Source organism: Rattus rattus, chromosome 2, assembly GCF_011064425.1.
Source record: "Rattus rattus isolate New Zealand chromosome 2, Rrattus_CSIRO_v1, whole genome shotgun sequence".
Lineage (NCBI taxonomy): Eukaryota > Metazoa > Chordata > Mammalia > Rodentia > Muridae > Rattus > Rattus rattus.
The window spans coordinates 215,553,647-215,578,866 of NC_046155.1; the positions used below are offsets into that span (position 1 = coordinate 215,553,647).

At 40.3% G+C, this 25,220-nt stretch overlaps 1 protein-coding gene across 5 annotated transcripts in view; it reads right to left on the minus strand.

Annotated features, from left to right (window-relative positions):
• The window catches only part of Ahi1 (Abelson helper integration site 1), a 132,361-nt gene that overhangs the window by 59,946 nt on the left and 47,195 nt on the right, over positions 1-25,220 (minus strand). For 4 of the 5 annotated variants that reach the window (XR_004386990.1, XM_032894926.1, XM_032894929.1 and 1 more), the window contains 2 exons: positions 23,604-23,630; positions 13,614-13,734 (listed from right to left, as the gene is read on the minus strand). Coding sequence is in view for 4 of the 5 variants with exons in the window: in XM_032894926.1 (XP_032750817.1) it covers positions 13,614-13,734; positions 23,604-23,630 (148 nt within the window). In the remaining variant the exon portion in view is untranslated. The remainder of the gene's footprint in view (positions 1-13,613; positions 13,735-23,603; positions 23,631-25,220) is intronic. The other variant, XM_032894927.1, reaches the window with a different exon arrangement.

Consider the following 25,220-nt stretch of genomic DNA (forward strand, 5'->3'; position numbering starts at 1 on the left):
TTTCTTTCTTCAGAGGCGTGAAGTTCTTATCATACAGATCTTTCACTTGCTTGGTTAGAGTCACACCGAAGTACTTTATATTATTTGGGACTATTGTGAAGGGTGTCATTTCTCTAATTTCTTGCTCAGTCTGTTAATTCTTTGAGTAGAGGAAGGCTATTGATTTGCTTGAGTTAATTTTATACCCAGCCACTTTGCTGAAGTTGTTTATCAGGCTTAGTAGTTCTCTGGTGGAACTTTTGGGGTCACTTAAATATAGTATTATATCATCCGCAAATAGTGAAATTTTGACTTCTTCTTTTCCAATTGACCTCCTTTTGTTGTCTGATTTCTCTGGCTAGGACTTCGAGTGCTATATTGAGTAAGTCCTTGAACAGACAGTAGTGCTGTGTATTGTACTCACTGTCCAGATTTCTAACAGCATCATGAAACAACTAGGAGCATTAGTAACCAGATCTATTCTCTTCCTGTCCCCCCAATGTTACATACCTGCTCCTGTTAAACTCCCCACTGTCAGGTGACTATGACTTCTGTGTCTGTGGAATCTCTGATAGGTTGGGCAAGCCTAGGGGCTGACTGTCATGGTCACTTTGCCATGTGGTGGGTTGAGCCTCTGCACAGAACAGCCCCTCCAATAAGCACAGCCTAGTTAATTTGCATGGACTCATTTTTAGGTACAAGTAAAGTATTTACTTTTGAAAACCAACGAACAGTTTTCACTAGGTATTTCTGCCAATACAATGTTTCTGAATTTACTTTCAAAAAAGATAAGAACTGTTGAAAAGTCATTCTTAAGTTTACTTCTTATGAAAGTATTTTTCAGAGAGAAAAGTACACTGCAATGAGCAGATCCTCCTCGTTGGGCGTTTATAACACGGAGCCTGACAGGACTTTAGAATGCTGACAGTCACCTCGTACACTCAGTGTCAGTTTCTGTATGTGTCATCACCTTGGCTGAGAGATGGGCAGGCAAGGTGCTGACTAAGAACAACAGAAGAGCCATTCTTTACATTTCATTCAGTTTTCATTCAATGAAAAAGCTTCCTGAAAATGCACAGTTAAGATTCTAGAAAATACAAGCCAACTCTTTCTTCATCTTGAGGTGTCTATCCTTACCAGAAGGTCTGGCTCCTAAACCCCATTTCCATTTTTAGTTGACTACTTTCAATAAGTGATGGATATTCATTTTCAGAAAACATTACCAGTAACTTGTATGATATCACAGACGCTCACTACTCACCCCCAACTGACTAAACCACAAAATGCAAAGGCCCTTATGCTCTCTCAGGGAAGCCCTGGGACTTTCAGTACAGATACTCTCTTCAGCCTGAGGAGAATAAATGAGAAAATGTAGGCAGCTCTTTTCCTACCAAAGCTTGTAGTAGATACAACTTAAGATGCTTAAAACCAAGCTATATCCCGGTGTAGATCTAATTAAGAATTACCCTGAGTCATAGGAATTTATAAAGGAAACAAGAATTATTATTTATGCCATACAGATTATGTATACTTCATTTTCTCCTTGTTAAGGAAGGAGATTCATTAGTTACAGAAGTACCCACTCTAAGTAAGCTAGTAAATAAAATACTTTAAAGAATTCCCTTTTGTAGAATCAGAATGACTTCCACAAACACTGGTATGAAAAAAGGGAAAATGCTAGCTGCCCATGGCTGGGAGGGTGAGGTAGGTGTTCATACACTGGCTCTAACTGAAGACGTATCATGGTCGCAGTGAGCAGACGACGAGTGGCGTAAAGGTGAGGGTGGACTCATTTTCTTCAACACACACACACACACACACACACACACACACACACACACAGAGTAAGTTTATTATTAGAAAAGAAAGTAAAGAAAAATTTGCCCTAATTCTGAGTACTTTGAAATAAATTCTACTATAACTTTATATGCCTTATTATGTGAAAATATGCGAAGATGCCAACCAGTTTAAAACTATAAAGACTGCAAAATGCAATCAACGGCTGAGAGTAAAGCACATTAAGACAGTGAATATCTTGGTCTCCTGTGGATATGACTCAGTCATTTTTCCAGAGCCTCCTCTCCCAGCTCCCCTTTACCCCTGTCTTAAATGAACCAACAGCCCATATCTTCCTCCCCTGAAAGCACAGTGCTAACTTACAGAGTTTTGGTCAGTACTCCTAAAAAGCTCTCTTTTGAAATAATGCCCACGTGCCATTTGAGTAAGAATTTTAGTAGAAGAGATTCCTGAAGTGTAGTCATTGAACACAGTGTTTTGTTTCCCTTTCTAAAATCTAGTGGAAAATTAGAGAACTTTAAAACATGGTTCACTCATTAGAGCAATTCTGAATACAGTTATGCAAAGTACTTTTGTAACTTCTACTGTATTGGAAGCCACAGATATTTTGGTATTTAAATATTTTTTACTTGTATGAACACTAATATGAAAAAGGTCACTCAAGACCATAGCATGTGTAACAGACCATATGCCTAAATTCGCTTTGCTAACCACTACTAGACTCTAATGCTCTGGCCTAAATGAGAGAAGGTAGAGATAAACACAGTATCTATGGAAGTCATTGGCCAGAGCCCAGGCTAATCTCAAACTTCCTATATAGCCTATCTTCAACTCCCCATCTTCTGCCTCAGCTTCCTGAGTGTCTTTTAAAAACAGTGTCAAAGTCATGTTGATAAAAGATCCTAAACCTAACTAAGGAAGTTTGTTATGAAGAGCATTACTCACATCCAATTAAAAACCAGCAATTCTTTACCAAATGATTTCCTTGGGATCAGATATAGACTTAAGTAAAAGCAGACAGAACAGAACTGAACTCTATGGTCCCTTTGGGCCATGCACAGTTTTAAAATTAAGGTTTGAGTTCCTAAGTCACACGAGTGGTATTTCAGGTATTCAACAGTCACATGCAGCTCAGGGGCTTCAATAGCATATGACGTACAGCTGGAGCTCAGGAAAGATGCCTGGGATAAGCATAAGACAGCAGACACTCACTGCTACCTGCGTTTTATTTAAAGTCATGTGGTTACCAAAGGTGTCAGCATAAGCAGGGAATGAAAGAGTGGAACTGTGGAGGAACAGTCTATTAGACATGCCAGGAACCAGGAAGCAGTTAGCATAAGGAAGAGAGGACTGACTCACAAGATAAGAGAGAAACCCAAGAGAGGTGGTGTCTCGGAACCCATGCATTAGGAAGTACCAGATGCATTCGACACTGGTGACCGGTCAAACAAGAGGGGGAAGAACTGCCCACTGGTGTTAGCAGCACCAGGCCACTGGTGAGCCTGAAAAGAATATATTAGAAATGTTAACCTTTCATATGATGGAAGTGACTGGAGACATCTGGGACAGACATTCCTTGGGAGTGTCTGAGGTAGTCTGTATGGATGCCATCCTTGCTATGATAAAAGCTATGAACACATAACCAACACATCTGGTGGAAGTCAAACTGAAAGAAACCTGGGACAAATAAAGATTCAAAGGTTAAAAAAAATTAAAGCTGAATAGGCTGCAAGCCCTAAATAACAGGGGGTTTCCCCAGCACTCAGAGAGCCAGGAGAAGCAGAGGCAGTCTGCAAAGGAACACTGGAGGAATGGCCCACAGCCCCAGTCCCAGCTGTTCTCATTTGGGCAAGTGTCCGGCACAAGTTTCCCGTTTATCCTAAACATAAACTGTACACTGTCTGTCCTAGCACAAATGTGAAGTTCTAACAAGAGTGCATGGGCACAAGACTCAGTGAGATTAATGTCACTCACAGGAGAGAAGAGTTGTCATACAACAGTCCTCCGTCGTTAGGAATTTACAACAAATAAAGGAAAGCCATTGGCATGAAAAAGACACAGAAGTGAAACAACTAAAGACAGGAAACCTCTGAGCAGAAACTTTGAAGGCTTAGGAAGATGTAATGGAGTCCATGACACAGGACTACGAGAAGTGATCAGAGAGACAGGGAGTCCATCAGCTGTGAGAGGCAGAACACAGAACGAGAGCCCTCTGAGGAGGGCTAACTACAGACAGGCTGGGAGATGGCAAAGGTGAATCAAAAGTCTTCCCAGAAAGATCGGCAGTGCCGGTCTCAGTAACGAGTCACACCAGAAGTCACAGAAGCTATGAGGGAGGGTCACACTCATGGAAATCAGTATCCTGCCATACGACTGAGACTGAACACCATCTGTCAGAGTAGATGTTCTGTTTATTTCAGTCACATATGTAAAAGCTCTGTTCAACCTGTTCTAGTCTTCCAACTTTATATTTGAACTTCAAGATGTCACAGGCAGATAATTCCACAAATCTTCGGAATATGAATAGGACAAGTCAAGAAATAGTTAACATACCAACTAGAAAGCTTTAGAAAGGGTAGGTATCAGAGTGTCATTAAAGTCTGAATTCACTACTCCTACTATTTTAGAAACCCCAACTGGAGATCAGCATGGTTTCTGTGTGCACCAGTGTTCTCAGCAAGAGCGCTGTGGACAGTTCAGGCAGGTTAGCTATTTAGAGTGTCAGGGGTGTTTCATATGTCCTGCGCGTCTGTCCCTGATGCCGATAGCATCCCCAACCATCTCCATACATCTGTAAATGTCCTTGGGCAAGACAATTCACCTCCTGCTGAGAATCACTAGCATTTAGTTTTCTAGTCCTTTCTGTATGTGTGTCTTATGTATGTTAGTACATAAACAGAATTCTAAGACATATGCGATAAAAATAAATGTAGTAATTGTGTATGCCTTTAAGAAGCTGAATTCATACTTTAGTTATATACAGTTACGGAGTTTTCATACTCATCAGTCAATTAGACCTTATTTAAAGTTTTCCTACAGCTTAAACTTTTCAGTTATATGCTTTTACTTCTCATTGGCTGTCTAGCACTGGGCAAAAACTGCAGTATACTTTGAAGGTTCCCAAAGAGAAGAAATACTGCCTTACAAAGAAGGGGCTGAGGAGTAAGAGGTTAGAGTCAACTTCCTATTTTGAACAGATGGGGAAGGTTCAAGGCTGCAATGTTGAAACCATCGTACCTTATAATATTGACTAAAATGACTTTTCTTAGGACATAAGTGGCTGGGAAGCAACGGGCAGACCAGCACTCATTTGATTCTGCTGACTTAGATAAGAAGGTTTGCATTCACACTCCACCCCAGAAACACTGAATTTAATGATTCATGGGGATTACCATGCATAGGTTGGCAAAAATGTCATTAAAACTAAGAAATGACATGTATTTTAAGTTATCAGCAGAATTAAAGTGATTGATAAATTCTACTACCATTATTAAAGTCAATCACTATTATAAATGGAGGCTAAACTAGTAGATTAACACCAATCACTAGACACGTAAATGCTCTTCTGGGAAGTGAAACAGTAACTCACACTCTGAACGTACGGCTCAAACTCAAGTTTAAGAGATTCCAAATACAAAGGAAAATCTAACAAATGAAGTCTCAGTATTTGGGAAAGGGAATACAAATAATGACCTATGGGAGACAAATCCAATCAACTAAAATCTGAGTAGTGATCAGAAAAATTTAAATATGAAATCTGTCATTTTCTCAGGCCTCTAGTGTTGATTACTGGTCAGAAACAGGAAAAGAATGATGTGAACTTTGGAAGTGATTCTTGGTCTCTGTGAGATTAGAGGGGTGACAGAATGTAAACTATTGAATTCATTTAATTAGATTAGGAAGGATTACCAGCTGTCTAACAATACATATATTCATTCCAAATTCATTTTTATAACTTGAAAAATACTGCTAGTTACTTATAAGCTACTACTGTTGCATTAATGCTAGAAATGAAAATGGTTGCTCAGTCATTTCCTATTGGCTTCGCACTGCATGCTACCACAGTGATGTGGAGAATCATCACGGAGCAGCAAGGAAACCAGGCTTGCTAGCCTCCCCTTCCTGTATGAACACCGTCACAGGCTGTCCCTGCTCCTCAGATTTAAAGCTCTTCTCTTTTAATATGCACTAACTTAAAAAAAAAAAACCTCACTTCAGAAATCACTGAATATTTAAATATTTCTTGTCTCTTTCTAACAACAACAAAACTTGTTGATTCTCTGACGTAAGCTCTAAAATCTAATAAATTTAAGGGATGGGGAATCAAACCCAGGGCCTCAAGACGCCAGCCATGCATGGTCAGCTACCAAGTCACCCCAGATTTTTACATTTTTTCTTAATAGTTGCAACATTTATTATTATTTACCCTTTTGTTGATCCTGTATGAATTTCTTATCATGCACCCGAATCCTACTCATCTCCCTGTCCATTGATATCTGCCCTCCACCCTTGCAACTCAGCCCCCCAAACCAAAACGAAACCAAGTTGCACTGTCGGTGTGTCCCCACAGTCTACCCTTTTGTCCACACATCTTTCCTTGCAGATGTTTATTGCAGTGAGTCACTGGTCTGTTCCAAGCCTCTGACTTGTGCTGCACTATCAGTCCTGGATCCTCACCAGGCTCTCCACTCTGCTATCTCTGCCCTGTGTCCTGGAGATGCTGCCGCAGGACCAGTTCCTTCATGCAGAGCAGTTCACAGATGGGGCAGATAACGGTGTGGGCCAACTCAAAGCCCTGAATCTGGGCTTGGGTGGTAGTTAGGCTGGTCAGCTCGCCAGCTCTCCCACACCCACACAACCAGAGCCAGCTCTCCAGCACTGCCTGGACTATCTTACCCAAGGCCAAAGCTGGCAAATGGGCAGGGCCAGCTTTCCTGCTCTCCTACCCTCAGGCTGGCTCAACTGCACTTACACCACCAGGTCAGTTCCACTGTGCTGCCCAGGCCAGTGCAGGGCAAGCTCTCCTGAGTGCTGCAACCAGGAAGGGTAGGGATAGCGGGGTGTGCATCTCTCCTTTGCCCACACCACCACACGGCAGGCTAGGCAGCTTTACATTTTAATCTCAACAACCAGCACCAGCATACTGCAAGCTGTTTAGAAGAAGGTAAAAATAGTTTAGTGACTTGCTGAGCAATAAAGGCAGAATTACAAAAGTGATATTAATTCCTAATCTGAAATTGACTCTTCTACATATTACTGCCTCTATTAGCCAACAAATGTAACAAAATATTTAATAATAACAAAACGCCCTTCTCCCGTTTTGATGCTACATGTTATAGAAGGGCACTTCCTTAAGAGGCTACAGAGGTGGGCTATGAGAAGCACCTTGCATTCTTCATGCTTCTTGAGGTGATGTTTCTGAAGACAGCAAACCCAAGAGATGCTAGCAAACAGAGTGTTTTACTGGGTGGTTGTTTCGTCATCCATGGGCAAAGGGTGATCCTGCCAACTCACGTAGTCTTAACACAGATTTTGATGTCCTATCTTGGTTTTTAAGTATGTTATGATCTTAACACCACCTTCCAAAGATGACCTCGAGTTGGCACTTAGAAAGCTCAAGTCTCAACAGCCAAGTGCGCTCTAGTGGATATTCCTTCCACTGGAGACGCCGGAGTGAGCGCTAGTGGATATTCCTTCCACTGGAGACGCCTGGAGTGCGCTCTAGTGGATATTCCTTCCACTGGAGACGCTGGAGTGCGCTCTAGTGGATATTCCTTCCACTGGAGACGCCGGAGTGCGCTCTAGTGGATATTCCTTCCACTGGAGACGCCGGAGTGCGCTCTAGTGGATATTCCTTCCACTGGAGACGCTGGAGTGAGCTCTAGTGGATATTCCTCCCACTGGAGACGCCGGAGTGCGCTCTAGTGGATATTCCTCCCACTGGAGACGCGGAGTGCGCCTAGTGGCTCTGCCTAGTGGATATTCTTCCACTGGAGACCCTGGAGTTAGTGGATATTCTCCCATTGAGCTCTGGTGGATATTCTTCCACTGGAGACGCTGGAGGCGCCTAGTGGATATTCCTCCCGCGCTCTAGTGGATATTCCTTCCACTGGAGACGCTGGAGTGAGCTCTAGTGGATATTCCTCCCACTGGAGACGCCGGCTCTAGTGGTGCGCTCTAGTGGATATTCCTTCCACTGGAGACGCTGGAGTGAGCTCTAGTGGATATTCCTCCCACTGGAGACGCCGGAGTGCGCTCTAGTGGATACTCCTTCCACTGGAGACGCCGGAGTGAGACTTTCTCAGTGGCTCCTCCTCAGGGTGCCGTCCGTGTGCTTCTCAACCCTGTGTGTGCCCTGCTTGTCCTTCACTCTTTCTCCTACCCTCACCACCTAACAGTGACTGAGCCGGGACTCAAATAAGATTCCGTCCATTACTTCGGCCACAATGATTTCAAAATGAGGATGGGGAAATCTTGAATAACTTATGCTGTTTAATCTAAGTATTTTTATGACCCTAACAATACTCTGAAGGGAGAAATGTAGGCACATCTAGCTGGAGAGAGGAAGCCAACTATCCAGGCAAATACCTACCAGGGGAAATTAGGGATCAGATCAAAGGCACCAACGACCAAGACTTCACCACCATGATGTATGTGTTGAACTCTGAAAAGTGCTTTTTTTTTTTTAAATAAAGTCTTTCTTTAAAAAACCATACATGAAAAGCATTTGATTCTTTTAACACACTAAAGTGCAATTAAAGATATCTGCTTACAGAAAAATCAGTTAATTCTGGAGATTATCTTTTAATCTATGACAATTAACTAATTTTTTCATTTATCTCACCACTGAATTGAAATTTTGGAATTTTGAAAAGTCTGAAATCAGAATTCAATAGACGCTCTTTTTCAATTAACAGTTTAAAGCTTGTTAGGTAACACTAGCAAGGCAGTGCCAACTCCGATGGGCTGAGGGAATTCTTTGAAGCTTCAGTTACTTTCTTTACAATGGAAACCCCCTTTTAAACATCAGCTGTGTTTATTGAGTCATTCTATTTCCTAATTTTTGCCAAAATGTATTTTTCCTTTGAAACGCAAGAATCATCATGTTTCCAGCTTAGATGTAATACAAACTCAAGTTCATAATTAAAAAGATATGAAGATTAAATGAATAATGTTACTTTATTTTGCTTGAGCTATCTATTTAATCTGAATTACATTTAATTTAGAGAAATATGAAAACATACACAATACATGAAACATTCTCCTTGAACAATAACTTGTAAAGATGACACGAACATGGCCCGGTCAGCTATAAAAGTTTTGATATTTTTGCCCCATCTATTCACAACAGTGAGTAGATTATTAAATAATCTATTATTAAATAATCCACATTAGGGTCTAACTATGTGGTCCAGCCTGGTCTTGAAATTGTGGGCTGGGGCATTCTGCCTGCCTTTGCCTTTGCAGTGAGTGGACTGCAGGGATGGAGCACCATGTCTGGTGTCACACTTAAAATTCAGCTCTACAGGAAAGACCGACCGAGGTGGCTGACTTAGACCAAATAGTGTTGAATACAATTTCTCTCATGGGAGCCTGCTGATTTCACTAGAGATCAAATACCATATCACACTAGAATGTGGGCTTAAAAAACATAATAAATGACAAGCACAAATCTAATAAAACCCGAAGAAAGTATGAGTTCATTGACAGTCAAGAATTAAGCCGTGCCCTTCTTAGGGACTTGCATCTGCATGGTGAGCATGAAGCACGAGTCTGCTGCAGGCCTCCGGGCCAGTGCCTTGGCCTCTTAGACTCACTGCTAGTTCACTGAGTGACAGAGGGGTTAGGCTCTCGGAAGATTTAAATGATTTTATTCAGGATGACTCATGTGTGACGGCTATAGAATTGTTGTGAGCAAATGAAGACACATATGAAACACCTACATGCGTGTGCAAACATGGACTGGTATCACTTGGTACTTATCACTGCACTGAGGAACTGGGTCACCTCTGATTTTCCAGCTGAGGTCTGTGACTCACTGGGTCACTGCGGTGTCTGCTGTTAGGTCCCCTTTCCATCTCTAACTCTGCTCATGTGGTCCCCTCCATCTTAGTCAAACTGGCCGAAGGTCGTCAATCTTCATAACTTTCTCAAACGACCAACCCTGCTCCATCCATTCCTGATGTCCTTGTTTGGCTGTTGTGTCTATTTTACTGATCTCATCCCTAAGTTTCATTATTTCTTGTCATCTACTCCTTTCGGGCATTTTTTTCTTCTTTTTGTTCTAGAGCTTTCAGGAGTGCTGGTAACTTACTAATATGAAATCTCTCCAGTTTTTAAAGGCAATTTTGAGATATAGTATAGCTTGTTCAATGTATCAGAAAGCATTTATATGAGCTGTAACCGGTAATTTTGCCTCAAATGTTAGAACTCCATTTTAAAAAATTCCTTAATATAGTTTTAATTAAAAAAAGCCAGCTTATTTATTTTTTCATTCTTGGGGACTTGGAGTAACACCTCAGTAAATAATACCTAAGCAAAGTATTTCCCGGAGCACTTTCCCCCTTCAGCTTGTCTCCCACAGATATCAGCAATACTTTTTAAAGACATATTTTATCTCATAAGACATGTTATACTTTTCATACTCATACCTTGGGTAATTCTACTCTATACAGAAAATTAAAAGTAAATTCCTAGGCTGAGTACAGTGAGACAGACCGCAGCATCTGAGAGGTGGGTGGATGCTGGGACTGAGAGGGGACGCTGGGCAGAGAGAGCAGCACGGAAGCAGGGGTCTAGCTCAGTGCAGTCTGAGGGGTCTCTTAACCACTCTCTGCTACTGCTCTCTGGTGACGGCCTTTTAATCTGCACACTCAGAACTCAGCACACTGACTTGATTTGCTGCAGTACCAACCGCCTCCTGTACCAAGCTTATGCTTCTTGAAGGAGGACTGTATTCCTCCTACATGTCTGTGGGAGGTCACAGCAGACAAATCACTTACAGTAACTTTAGAGTAGTTAAAGAAGTGTCTTCCAAACTTTGAGGATTATAAACCACTTAAGGAAGAAATGTTGATTTTTCTAGTAGCCCCAGTTTCCTAGAACTTGCTTTGACTAAACTCACTTCAGAGTTAAGCTCTGAGCACGTAAACACTCCTACATCCAGTCTACAATGGAAGTCTCTGCAGGACTCCAAGTGGGCCTATCCACTCTAGCTCTGGACAAATACCTTTTCCCTATACTAAGTACTACAGGGCCTGCAAAGTTTATGTGGGTTTTCAGTTAAGACTTCCTATACATGTGTGTAATGTATATGTATGTATGTATAGAAACATACAAAAGACTTGCTTCTTTTCAAAGCATGTTTGAATGTTTATCTATATATGGGAATATGCACTTCTGAGTTCACAGACCTGTGGGGTCTAGAACAGGGCCTGGATGGCTGGGAGCTGCAGTTCTTGGGGCTGTAAGCTGTCTCTCCTGGGCATTGGAAACTGAACTCAGGTTCTTTGCAAGAGCTGTATTCACTCTCAAGTACGAAGACATCTTTCTGACCCCCAGGATTTCTATTTGTAGGCATTTTGTGTATGTTATTTGTTTTGGTGTTCTTATATTTCATATCCTAACAGATCTGTATAATTAAGAACATTTACTTATCCATACTTTAAGCTTACCTGAACATAAGACAAATATTATAATTTTTCTAAAATATTTTAACTAATATTTTAAGAATGGTATATGATGTATTTTGATCCTATTCACCAAAACTCCTCATCCATCTCTTCCTAGATATACCCTAGAATTATAGAATTTTCATATAGAAACCAAATGCCTCAATCATTTGCAGGTCTGAACAAAACTAAAGAGTGAGAAATTGCTAAAGAGTCTACAGTCATCTGTGAGTAGGGCTACATTTGAGCAGCAGTTCTCCTGGCTGTGAATGAGGATTTCTTCCACAAACACTACTTCTTAAATAAAAAATAGTGGTCAGTTTACAACTGATCACATTTTTATTTTGTTACACACACACACACACACACACACACACACACACATTTTTTTTTTTTTTTTTTAGAGCTGGGAACCGAACCCAGGACCTTGCCTAGCAAGTGCTCTACCACTGAGCCAAATCCCCAACCCCATACATATTTAATATATATATATGTGAAGGACCTAAAATGAAGTCAGGCACATTACTGACCAGCGTAGAATCAGGGGTGGCCATGTTGCCGTATCATAGTGTTCTACAGTATCTATGTTAGTGGCTGACAGACATTACTTCTCAGATTGATTTAAGATAACAGAATAATGCAACTAGACACTCAGCTTCTATGCCTTTGAGACAACTGAAAAGTTTCTTCCCAGAAAATCGGCAGAAAAATGGTAAGGCGGCTGGACACGTATGGTCCCTCCCTTTCTGGTCACTGAAGGTGACCTCTGGAGTCCAGTCAAGCATGTCCGTGGGGCAGAAAGAATGGTCTTCTGGGTAAACATGACACACATTCCATGAGCAACAGTGACTGATATTGGTATAAATTCTGCTGCACATCTGCGATGTTAGAAATGTGAAGCCTTTAAGATGCGGGACAACTTAGTTATTGCCCTGATTTGAAATTACAACTACAAGTATTTTCAAACCTTGCACACACGCATGCTTATAATGTAAATGTTAAATTGATCCCAGACCTTACTCTTACAAAAATATTTTCATGTCACCTCAACCTAAGAGCTATGTCAGCAAATACCATTTCCATTTCTGAAGTAACAATTAACAAAGGTACAACCAGGAGTGTATATAAGACTTCTCAACACAGGCAACTCCTTACTAAGGTGTGCAATTTATACAGAGGTTAACTTAACCTCTATAATGATCAATCCCCAATCCTTTCACTGCAGAAAAGTGACACGGTCCACACAGTTCAAAGTAAACTGTGTTGATCTCTTCAAGCTGAAACTCTTTGTAATAGTCTCTTCACAGATAAGTATTTTGTGATTTTTCGGTTCTTGATTGAAAAATTTGGTAGTGTGTAGACTACTGTAAAATGTAGTGAATGGACTACAAAGATGATCATTTCTCATAGATATTTTAACCTTAATATCCTTTGGAAACCTTGTTCAAGCACATTTAAACTATTAATCTAAAATTTGCAACTGTAAAATTCATTTCAGTTCAATGATTAGTGTAGATTTTTTTCTTTTCTTAAAGATTTATTTATTTATTATATATGAGTATAATGTCACTGTCCTCAGACACACCAGAAGAGGGCATCAGATCTCATTACAGATAGTTGTAAGCCACCATGTGGTTGCTGGGAATCGAACTCAGGACCTCTGGAAGAGCAGTCAGTGCTCTTAACCGTTGAGCCATCTCTCCAGCCCTTAATGCAGATTTTTAAAATGAACTTTTTGTATTTTCTCTTAACTTGCTACAAGGCAGGGATATCATGTCAGGTTGTACCCTTTTTACTCACCAAAACCATAATGTTTTGGCTTTATATAAAATCTAAAAACAGTTAAAAATAAAATTACCCGTACTGTACATTAGGTCTTCTGATTTTCAAGTTTTAAATGATCTCTTTCACAGAATATATGTTCAGAGTAATTAACATTAAAGTTACCAAATCTGAACTTCCTTATTATTTCTACAAGGGAATAATGTTTGAAATGCAAATGCACAAACTATACAATAAACAAACAAGAATAAAGTGAGGAGAGAAAGAGGAGAGGCTAGGACAGACATCAGACCAGCACTGTGTTATTTCTGCATAGAAAGAAGTACATTCATAGGATTAGCACTGAATGTTTAAAAGAACGTTCAGCACAGGAAGGCTGCTCACCCGTCTGAGGGACTCCAAACTGATGTATGATCTGATCGGTGGTCAGCACAAATGACTGTTTCACCCTTGGCTTCTTTGCAGGGCCTGGTGGTGGTGAAGTGATTGAGAGATTTTTGTTGACCTGCAATAGAAAAGACAAATCAGAAAGTACCTCAGATTTCCCAAGTCACTGACACAAGAACTGGATGAGAACTATTTGCGACAATTCAAACCAGGACATGTGTCAGGTCAAGGGGAATGACTGTGATTCAGGAGGTTAGTTTTTACGGTTTTTTTTTTTTAATTAAGGATACAATGGCTATCAAAGTAATTTACCTTTCTAAACTACTTAATTTTGGAATTAATACTATGTAATGATTTTAAAAACAGAGGTCTTAAGATTCAAAGAAATGTAAATAAATAAGTGACTCCTTGATTGCTTTCTCTTAAGAAAGTCAAATGTCTCCTATCCGCACTTCCCTTGTGTCTTAGTAAGACAGCAGCAAAGTCAGGTTAGAGATGGAAAGCACCTGTGCCACTCATGTGTCTACGTATGATGATGATAAGTGTGACACAGGACAATCTCACTTGCTATGACGAAGTTTCCATGGCATAGAAATCTTTTTCTTAAACACTACTTAAAATGATAAACATAAGCAAAATTTCTATAAGTAAATCTAATATTCTGTAATGTGTAACACGTACCATGAGTGATTTGAGTAAATCTAATATTCTGTAACATGTAAAACGTACCATGAGTGATTTGAGTAAATCTAATATTCTGTAACATGTAACATGTACCATGAGTGATTTGAGTAAATCTAATATTCTGTAACATGTAACATGTACCATGAGTGATCTGAGTAAATCTAATATTCTGTAACATGTAACACGCACCATGAGTGATTTGAGCATAACAGTCCCAAGAAGAGAAATGTGTAGTAAGTGCATTTTCATTAGAAATAGTTCAATAAAACAATTAAAAAGTTTATTAGTAAATTTATCTTAGAAATTAGAATTTCAGAAAAATTCTAGTCTATGTGAAGAATAATTCAGAATAATTATGAACAATTCACAGTCCTTTTCCTTTTTTAAGAATTATAAAATATGACCTTTTTTATTCTTACAAATTGAGATAGCCTGATTTTAAAACTTCACTGCAAATAGTCCTTCATTAACAAAATGAAAGGACAACATATTATATTAAGAATATTAGCATATGAAGATGTCATTCTTATTTTACTTCCATTCTTTCATTTGCTTTGCTCTAAATAATCTGAATCACACAGCTCTTCACTAGGAGTTCGACTACATTAATGTCTAAGCCTTATGTGCTCTAAAGGCTAGTGTGCTGTAGTTCCATGCTCTTTACCTGTCCCATTAGTTACATAGTTATAAATGTTCCTGTTTTTCAAATGCTGACTATGTACCTTAGATTCACTCCTTTTCTTGGACCAAAGAGTTTTAGCAGATTTGGAGAAAGGTAATTAAGGCCATACAGTAATACGGTTCTAAATTACCAATTATTACCCTATCTCATAAAACATAAAAAACATACCTTTTCGTGGGTATAATTATGGGAATCAAATCTGAACTTTACACATGCTAGGCAAGCGCTTACCCTACAGCTAGATGCCCAGCCAAAAAATTCTTCAAAATAATTAGAAGGAGTTAAAACCACATCAGTGTTAACTTATTACCAAACCTGAAAAATTCTCAGGATCTATTATTAAGCTCTGGCCAAAATTAATATACTATAACTATATGTTACTAAAATAACAAAGAAAACCGTTGAGTTTCATTATTCATCTATAAATGGGGATCTCAATAAAATTCCTGTCTATGCTTTATCAAGAATGTGCCCATAAGGATGACAGGACATTATAATGTTCTATTTACGTGTTAACTAACTTCTGTTTGCAAGAGCAGACTATAAAGTGTGATGCCAATGTGGTATTAGCTAATATCAGCATTACCTATCAGGAAGGTGGGCAGACCTCATGTAGATGGTGCAGCAAGCAGCACTCTGCTTTTAGCAGAGATTTTAATACAAAGACACACTTATCACTTGGCTGTTTGCCCTCTTGTTAGAGCCTTTGTCAGTTTTGCTTCTGTATTCTTTTTTTTTTTTTTGGTTCTTTTTTTTGGAGCTGGGGCCCGAACCCAGGGCCTTGCGCTTCCTAGGCAAGCGCTCTACCACTGAGCTAAATCCCCAACCCCTGCTTCTGTATTCTTGAAAATTATTTTCGAACCTGTTAAACGATGTATTTAAAGTGAGGAGTAAATGAGGAGCTGTCTACTAGGGATGTGATTACATGATCCTATGCCTTATCTGTGCCATGTTATGGATATATCCATCTTCACATCTTCCTCTTTAAAGCCTTGTCTATGCTAAGACAGAAGCAAACAGTAGACAGTCACAATAGGGTGCTTAATGCCTCTGCTCCAACAGAAGACTCAACACTCTTCTGTGTGTAGGGAGGAGAATAAGAACTCCATGTTTTCCTAGTGACTCTTCTGACTCTGACCTTCCCTGACATCTTTTGTGGATACTATTCAAATGTCAATGAAGTCAGGAGCAGCAATATGGGTAACAAACCTTCTACAATGTGACATAACCATCAATTATTATCAGTGTGGATTGGAAATTAGAAGTCAAAAGACTTTCAAATGATCGAATATATATTTAGAATTTCATTTAGAGGAAGAAAAATAGTAATAACCATTAAATAGAGTGGAGCAATGTGTGTTTTTGAAATATATGCTGTGGAAAAGGATTGCCTAATAACTTTACAACAACAGAACAGTTGGCTAAGACAGTCTGCCCCATACCAATCTACCCTCTTTTCACAACACGTTTTTCTGCTTGCTTCATGCAAAAACCACAGTTTGCTAAGGTCAGTTTAATACTTCCATACTGGAGAAACCTAAAAGCACAGAAATTTGAATGAAATTTATAATAAGGAAAAAGAAAGAAATGACCAAGAGCTCCTGCTAAGTTAGCTCTAAAGCTGGGTTCCTGTTCTCTTGGCCGTAGGCAGCACCGTGTATCCGTGCAAGCACTAATTTCCCAGGACTGGGTTAATTTTCTTGTGAAAACTCTTACTACCCCGAACATAAAACTGAATGAGAAAGATTAAACAAGCCAATAATTAATTTCTCTTCTAGTAATTAAAATGAAAAGCCTCTGGGAGAGATCACACTCCCCTTCACTCATATTCACAAGTCTAATCTCAGCAGCTGATCTTAGATCAGACGGCATGGTCACCAGAGCTACAAAGTTAGGACCTTTCAACTCTTGGTTATTCCCTTAAAAGTTCAAACCCCTGGCTTTCACACACAGCTGTCATTTTTCCACATCAGGCCACTCAGTCTAAGAATGCCCATGTTGCTCTGGCTTGCAGGAGCTTGCAATGTGTGAAATGAGTAGTTTATGGTATTGGATCTAAAGACTCAGATGTTTTCTCTGTAAGCCAGGACAGAGAGGCAAGAGAGAGCAGTACTAACTTAGTGAAAAGTCTTACAATAGGAAAGTGTCAGGAATCCGTCCTCTGGACCCTGTCAAACCATTCGATGCATTATTAAATCAAGAATTCAAATGCGAAGCGGTCATGAAGGAGCTTTTGAAAAATAGTATTTAACGAGGAATGTTTGCGCCTATAACAGATACTAAGGATCTGTGGGTCATAGATTCTGATGTGGTTTTCCTACATGAAGTTCAAGACTAAAATGGCTTAAAGCAGCACTACAGAATCTGCCGCTAGGCATACCTCCAGGGCCCCTGGCCTTCTCCAAACCTTGTCTCCTGTCTCTCTTGGCAGTCTGTCCTCCTGCACAGGGGAGCTTTTCTCTTGGCCTGAACCCCTTACCCCTAAACCTCTGGACATCCTCTGCCTGCTTCTCAGTCAGCGCCTCTAGAGGTGGCTCTGCTTGAGCGAACACTTCAGGTTCCCAGAGGAGTCAGGAAGGCTAAGTTCTTTGAAAACAACACAGATGCAGCCCCTCAGCTCTGAAGGCTCCTCTGAGTGTGCGAGCGAGCGGATCAGAGCATTGCTCCAGCCCTGCTACCCACTCTCCACCAAGTCTCTCTCTCCTGCACGTCCCTGCGCCTGTCCATTTTTCAGTGTTTTTCCCTAGCTGCGTCGGTCTGCATCCTTTCACCTCACCTCCCAGGGTGCTCTGGGCAGGACCTTTTAGGCCACCCCCTCCCGTGTGCTCTAAGGCCCTGCTTCTTAAATCTACAAGCCTCTGCCTCCTGTCATGAAGCACAGTGACTCAGCCTTTCTCTAGGAAGCACAGGCGCTCTCACTTGGTGAACTAGGCCAGAATGCTCGACTCACCCCAAACTCCTGACCTGTACATGGGGACTACCAACTACCACAGCAGGTCCTCCACCGCCAGCCTTCCACATTTCTTCATACCAATAAGGATTAATCTGGTTCCCAAAAGTCAGGAAATCATATTTTTAAAATTATTTTTAAAAACCTTTGCAAATAACTGAAATCAATTTTTGAAATACTATTCTGCTCAAATCAATCTTGTCGTCCTAATGATGAACATATGCACACATTATTTTTAAATGTTTTTAGATAGGTTCTGATAGAGTTCAGGTCTTGAAGTTCTAATGCAGGTGGAACTGGCTTTAAACTCCTGATCCTTATGCCTCTACATCTTGAATGTATTATCCAGCTCAGCATATATATGTGAATATATATGTGTACATTACATACATACATATGCATATATAATAATATTCTAAAAGGTTGTATTCACTGAAAATTCTTTTAAAAGTGTTTTGGTAAATAATACATTTCAAATAGTTCTGACTAAAATATACATCACTACTTTCAGAATCCTGTGTGTATGTCTGTGTATGTGTGTGTCTGTGTGTGTGTTTGTGTGCGTGCGAGCGTGCACATGCACGTGTGTCTGTATGTACACGTTCATGTGGGCGAGTATACATGCATGTGCAACAGTTCATGCATATGACGGAGACCAAAGGCAGACACGAGGTATCTGCCTCAGTTGACTTCCACAGTTTTGAGGTAGGACTCCTTCCTGAAGCAGTGAGTTGCCAGCTTCCCTGCCTGTCTCTGCCTCACACAGGCCTAGCATTTTATAAGTGCTGTGCATTGCAACTCATCAGCCTTTTGTGGCAGGCATTTTACTGACCGAGTCTCCTCTCTAGCATTTTTAATTTTTTTCATATTGTATTAGCCACAATCTACAGTCACATCATTCTTGACATGTCTGATCTCATCACATATTAAAGAGAAAAATTAAATTAAACTCAACTGTATTTTAATTTTTATTAATACAAGCTAAGAGTTGATACTATTTTTGAAAAGATGACGTTTCCTGGCTTCAAGAAGCTCACACAGGAATGTGAAGAGGCAGATATACAAGAAGTAGAAGTGAAAACAATATTATAAAAGCCTCAATACTCATGTTGCTATGATTTATAGGTTAGTGAAGGAAGAGGAGAGAGGTGAGAAGATTCTTCTGAAGTAGCTGATGATCTAATGTTAGAAGCAGACAGGCAGGATTAATGACATGTGAAGATAGGTAAGCCAGCTCTGAGTATGTCTGACAAGATGGGCAGACAGTTTCTTTTACTAGAATCACAGAGAATACTGAGTGGAAACGGATCTAGGCAAAAGCACTTCTGATACACTTCAACCCTACACAAGGGAAAGCACAGTCTGCATATTACAAATTTATATGAAGAAATTCTTGTACTATCCTAATTTAAGAGAGCCTAAACCACTCTACCACACGGAAAGCAGTCAGCTGGGAGCCCTTTCACCCACACCATCAGCTCTGACCTGTGCAGCCCTAGATTAGGAAGGGTCCAGCTCCCTTCTGTAAAGGTCAGTTCTTCTGTGAGAACTTATCTTACATCTCCTCCCACTCTACGTGAACTTCATTCCAGTAATTACCACTCCCATGGCACACTGCCAACGGCGAGATAACCATGAGAGAATTCAGAACAGCGAACACAGATGCTCCAATGTCCACCAAATGCTCCCATCACGTTAGTCCCCAGTATGACACTCACTGTAAGACTTACCAGGTCCACTCTCAGCTCACTCCCAGGAGTTTTGTGCCCATTATCTTGCCCAAAATAAAGGTCAACTCCATTCTCTCTTTACCAATTCTCTCCACAGCATGCGCCAGTAAACTACTCCTCTTTTCGAAATGCTCTTCTGTGCAGTCCCCTTGCCTAGCCTTCTCAAGTGCCACCTTAGCCACGCTGTCTCCACTGGAGCCTTCATCCGGTTCTATAGCTCTTTTAAAAGCACTTTGGCCCTGAACACAAGGCTCACACAACCATCATTTACTTTAGCCTCCTTGTGCTCCCTCCAGCCCAGAATCCTTCATCCCATGAGAAAGCAGGAGCAGCAGCTGCATAGCTGCTGAAAGCCCAAACCCTGAAGAGCTCGTTCCTTTAACCACACTGGATAAATCCAAAGGCCCGTTTCAGAAATGTATGCAAAGTCAACAAACACTATATTCAATATGTTTACTATTCGCAGCTCCATGCTGTCCATATGGGGTTACCTAGCATTTCTTCTAGGACCAGTGGACCTGTCTGCTGATCATTGTGTTTGTAAGACCTTACTCTGCTAAAAGTCAAGTCTCCTTTTCAACCTGGATTGTTCCTCTAAGACAACAGACTGACTCGCTCTTGTGCTGACAAAATTCTTTAAAAAGCATGCACAATCTATTCTGTGACACCATTCTAGTCCTGTCCTAAAACCTCACTTGCCTTTGGCCATCACTACCCAGTTAATCAAAGTAACTTTTCTGATCCTTGATCAGCCTTATTCCTAGTTTAGTGCTCTGGGTCTTTATGAAATGTTTCTCTCTAGGAAATCTCCCATGATCCTCCTCTACACAACAGCCTTTCCCACTCTATCATTCTCCACCCTCAAAGTTTATTTTATTCTCTATCCGCTATTATCTGAAATTCCTTCATCCAGTGTGTCTTCCCATATAACATGCTTCTGTGAATGTTCTATCCCAAGCATATTGAAAAATATTCGTAGTCACTAAAATAATTGTATAAAGATAATCTGAGCCTTCAAAAATGTAATTGTCAGGTTGAGAGTTTGAAAAGAAAGAGACTCCTATTTTTGTCAAGCACGTGCCAAAACCTTACTATTCAGGATGTGGCATGTGAGAGGCCGCACAAATGTACTTGGCTGTTTGGGTCAGTGGCAGTGACAAAGTGAACAAGGGACCAGCCCAACCACTGAGCAGCTGGATGCAACTGACCTCTCAGACCAAGTTATATTTTAAAAATTAACTCAAAAATAACCACATAGCTAAAATCACCAAAACTATAAAAAAATTTCAAGAAGAAAACAAAGGAATAAATATATAAGACTTAGGGCTAGATAATGCTACTTTGTATATGCTACAAAAAAGATGGACAAAACAAAGAAGATAAACTAAACCATAAAAAGTTACAACTGTTTTTCTTTCAAAAGACATCATCAAGAGAGTGGAAAGAGCATACAAGAGGCATAAAACCTTTGTAGAGACTGCATATGAAAGACAGCAGCATACTATGTATGTGCACATGTACATATGTCTGTGTATGCAGAATCACTAAAAGTGAATAATAAAGAGATGAAAATTAAATGGCAAATAATTTCAACAAATATTTCCTCAGAGCAGAGAGAAAACCACATGCTGAAAATGCTCAACCTGGTTGGCTGTAAGGAAATGGCAAATCAAAAGCAACAGTACCATGCCTCATTGGCTAGAGTGAGAGAAACTTTAAAAAATGCAAAGAATCCAAGTCTTGGTGAAGACAAGCAGAGACTAGAACCCTCACATCTTTTTTGTCGGGTTCTAAAATGGTTTATCCATTTTGGATATGAGTTTGAGAATTCCTCAAAATGTTAAAAATAGTTATCATGTGATCCAAAAGCTTTCCCACCCACACACAAATCCCAGAGAAATAAAAACACGGGCTGTACAATACTGTTTGCTCCAACACTTGGCCATAACAGTGCTGGCCTGGAAGCTAAGAGGTAGAAACAACCCCGACGCTGGTGAGCTGATGAACGTTTGACAAAGGATGCACAGTATCCACGGGGATCGTGGGAAGACAGAGAGAAGACAGTCCTGACAGGCCACACACTAAGGTGGGCGTGCTGCTTATGCCTCCGATCCAAGCCCACGGGACACTGGGTATGAGGATCACAATGAGTTTCAGGTAAACCCCTGAGGTAAACTCAGGGGATGCGAGGGCATCCTGGATTACACAGTAGAATTCTGTAAAATGAAAACGCCAATTCCTAAATCCAAAGACAGCATATTATATGATTCTATTTAAATAAAGTTTCCACATGCAAAAAAATCTAGGGCAACACATGAAAAGTTACCTGAGTCTGTATGGACACATGCTATGTTCATAAATTAGCAAGGGCTGTTAACAGACACTGTGTTTCTACGTGGAGAACTTGCATAATGCTGAATATAGTTAAAAAGTGAACTATGCACTTAATTTTGAGATTTATTATTATACATGCTTTTGTCTTATTGTGTACGATGTATGTAGGCGTGCATGTGGAGGTCAGGGCCAACCTGTTGGAGTTGGTTCTTTACATGTGCTCTGTGGAGCACACTCAGGCTTCTGTGGCAGAGCCTGTACTCACAGAGCTGCCTTGTTTACTGCATCTCACAATGCTGTGTGGTTGCTATCCCTGGGAGACGACTGAAGGGAAGTGGAGGAGGAGTGCGTCTGAAGGGAAGGGAAGGTTGATGTGGTGAGGGGCTGGGAGGAGCGGAGGGAGGGGAAGTGCCATTTGGATGCTTTGTATGAAAGAATAAATAAAAAAGGGCATTATGGTGTATGAATTACATCTCAATGAAAAGCTATTTAAAATAGTATAAAAGGCATTAATAATGTTAATCTTTCCTAATTTTAATTTTCAAACATGTAATTATAGTTTCGAGGAGGGTTCATTCTGCATGTGTTAAGTGCTAGGGACACAAAGAGGAAAGATGCTACGTATTACCCTCGGGGAGTCTTCGGGTTAACAGGGCGTTCTCCCTAATGACTAGTTAAATATGTACAGAGTACATCCTCCCTAATGACTAGTTAAATATGTACAGAGGAGCTGACTCGACTGACATTTCAACAGTATCAGTAGGGAAGGATACAGCTCCCATCTGGGACAGGGAGAAGCAGAGGGGAAGAGTGGGAGAAGGAGAGGGCGGCGCTAGTCAGAAAGCTGCCACCAGTTTTCTACATATTACACACTTAAGGGGATTTGGTAATCTTGGAGCTTAATCACTACAACACTCACTGCTATCAGGAACAAGCTTCCTGAACATCTGCAGCCAAGTCAGAACACAGCCTGTTCTCTTTCCCCTCCCCATCTTCCTTCCCTTGGTCTATAATCGATATCCGGTTGACTGATAATTAGGTAAAGTGTGATGGGTCCTGACTGATACTGAGTAGCTCAGTGCTGGGTCAGCCTGGTGCTCTCTGGCATTGCCTGTCTCACTCCACGGTTCTGCACAGCTGCAGATGCCCTCCTTCTTCCTCTGTAGTACGCTGTATGAAGATGTCTTCCAACTATCCTAACTCTTCTGATGTCTCATCTTGTACTATGCGACATATAACTCTAGTTACTAATGGTAAGATGTCAGAAGAGGAGGGAAGATGGAAGGAACTGCACTGTGACTCCTTAAATGCTTAAAGGTCACATGTAAATAGGGTGCTTGTAAAAGGAGGACGCCTGCTGGGCGCTGGACCAGTAACTAGGATGGTGAATCTTCAAACCTCTGCATCTACTTGACAAATACTCTCCTTAATCAATTCTGGGGGGCTAGTGTCATAATTCTGGTAAAATGGAAGCTCAATAAGAAAAGTACACATCAGACAACTTTTACAGGAGCTGTCACCTCGATAATAGTGCAATCCAATTTGTTCATATATCACAATGGAAACTTAGTTTTAAAGTTGTCTTCCTGGTAATAACAGCTACTTACTTTTGCAGCACAGGATCGTATCACCTCCTAAAAGAAATACAGTACAATAAACAAGTGTTCATAATTTTGTTTAAATAAAGTATTGCTCTTTCTAAAACATTCAGATGTCAATCTTCTAATGATGTAAACTAGCATTTGAGAGTTTCCTTGTCTCCCTGTATTGTCACTCTACATTGTTTCTGTTGAGCTGCAAATAGGATAAATTCAAGAGACTTAATTCCTTTTACTGGTAAGACCAACTTGCCAATGCCAAAACTTCCGAGGTTCCAGTTTTGGTTGTCTCAGGGAGATTTGTCTCCTCAATAAGCTTGGCATAAATATCAAAATCCTGTCCTACAACAGAAATAGGCCTGAAAAGATAAACTCTCAATTGGCTAAAGTACAAAGTTACTACTATGACTGGCATCAATGCATATAATTTCCACATTAGCAATTCTTAATCTAATAAAAATCTCATAAATACCATAGATAAGCAGAAACAGATTGCTTATAAATCATGGGAAAGGCCACAATGATCACTTTTGAAAGGAAAAGTAGTAGAAATCAATAAATGATGGACAAGTTGAAAATTTGCTACTATAAAAACAACAAAAATATTCAACTCCAATTAAAATTAACCAGTATTTATCATCAGCCTGGTATACCAAAAAACCAACAACCAACATCAAGTCTAGAACAAACAAATGAACAAGCAAACAAGGATAAAAGAAGAGCACTGAGTTTTCTTGTAAAAATGTAAAAGCAGGCACTGTTTAAATGGCGACAGTAATTCAGTTTCTAAAGGAGAACTGGGAATCCTGCTCGCTGGGCTGAATCTCAGGTCCAACCTTGCAGTCTGTCGGACTGTACCTCTTGTCTATAGCTTCAGGTTCCTCTCTCGAAAGCAAGGTGCTAATCCTCACTACCCTAAAGTATTACTGGAGGATTAACTATAACAAAGCAGGAAGAACACTTACAGAATTGCCAGAAATACATTATGATGAGAAGTGATGAAACATATTGCTTATCATTAATCTCTACAAGATGAATTGCTTCTGCAAAGGAAATTCACCTTTTCTGAAAATGGACATAAATAATTCGTAAGGTCATTCTATTCTTGCTTCTATGATTCTAGCTGGCAAACTCCCTGTGACGACTAAGCTGGGCTCAGGCTAATGGGGGCAGTCTTGAGTGGTCCAGCCACTGAAGAGATAGGGTCTCCTGTCATCAGAAGACAGTCTCTCATAGATTTGGTTTTATAGATAAACTACTTGTTGGACTGGTCACTCCTGACAGGTACCCAAGATTCTAAGCAACTGTGATCGTAGTCATGAGGGCAAATCTCTCAATCTAAAAAGCGAGGAGTAGGATTAACTGTGGGATCAGTAGTCAGGTCTGCAGACCATGGAACAATGGTTTATATTATGGCTGGATGACGAGGCTCTAAGGACCAGATTATCGCTTACATTTATGTCCTTTCCTAATAAATAAACACCCACGAAGCGCCTGATGAGATTAACCGTGTAATTGAAATGTACACCGACCATACCTTAAGCCCGAGTTCTATTAGAAAATATTCATAGTTTAGTAACAAAAGGCTATGCTGAATATTTTAGCTTCTATAACTAGAGGACCTCA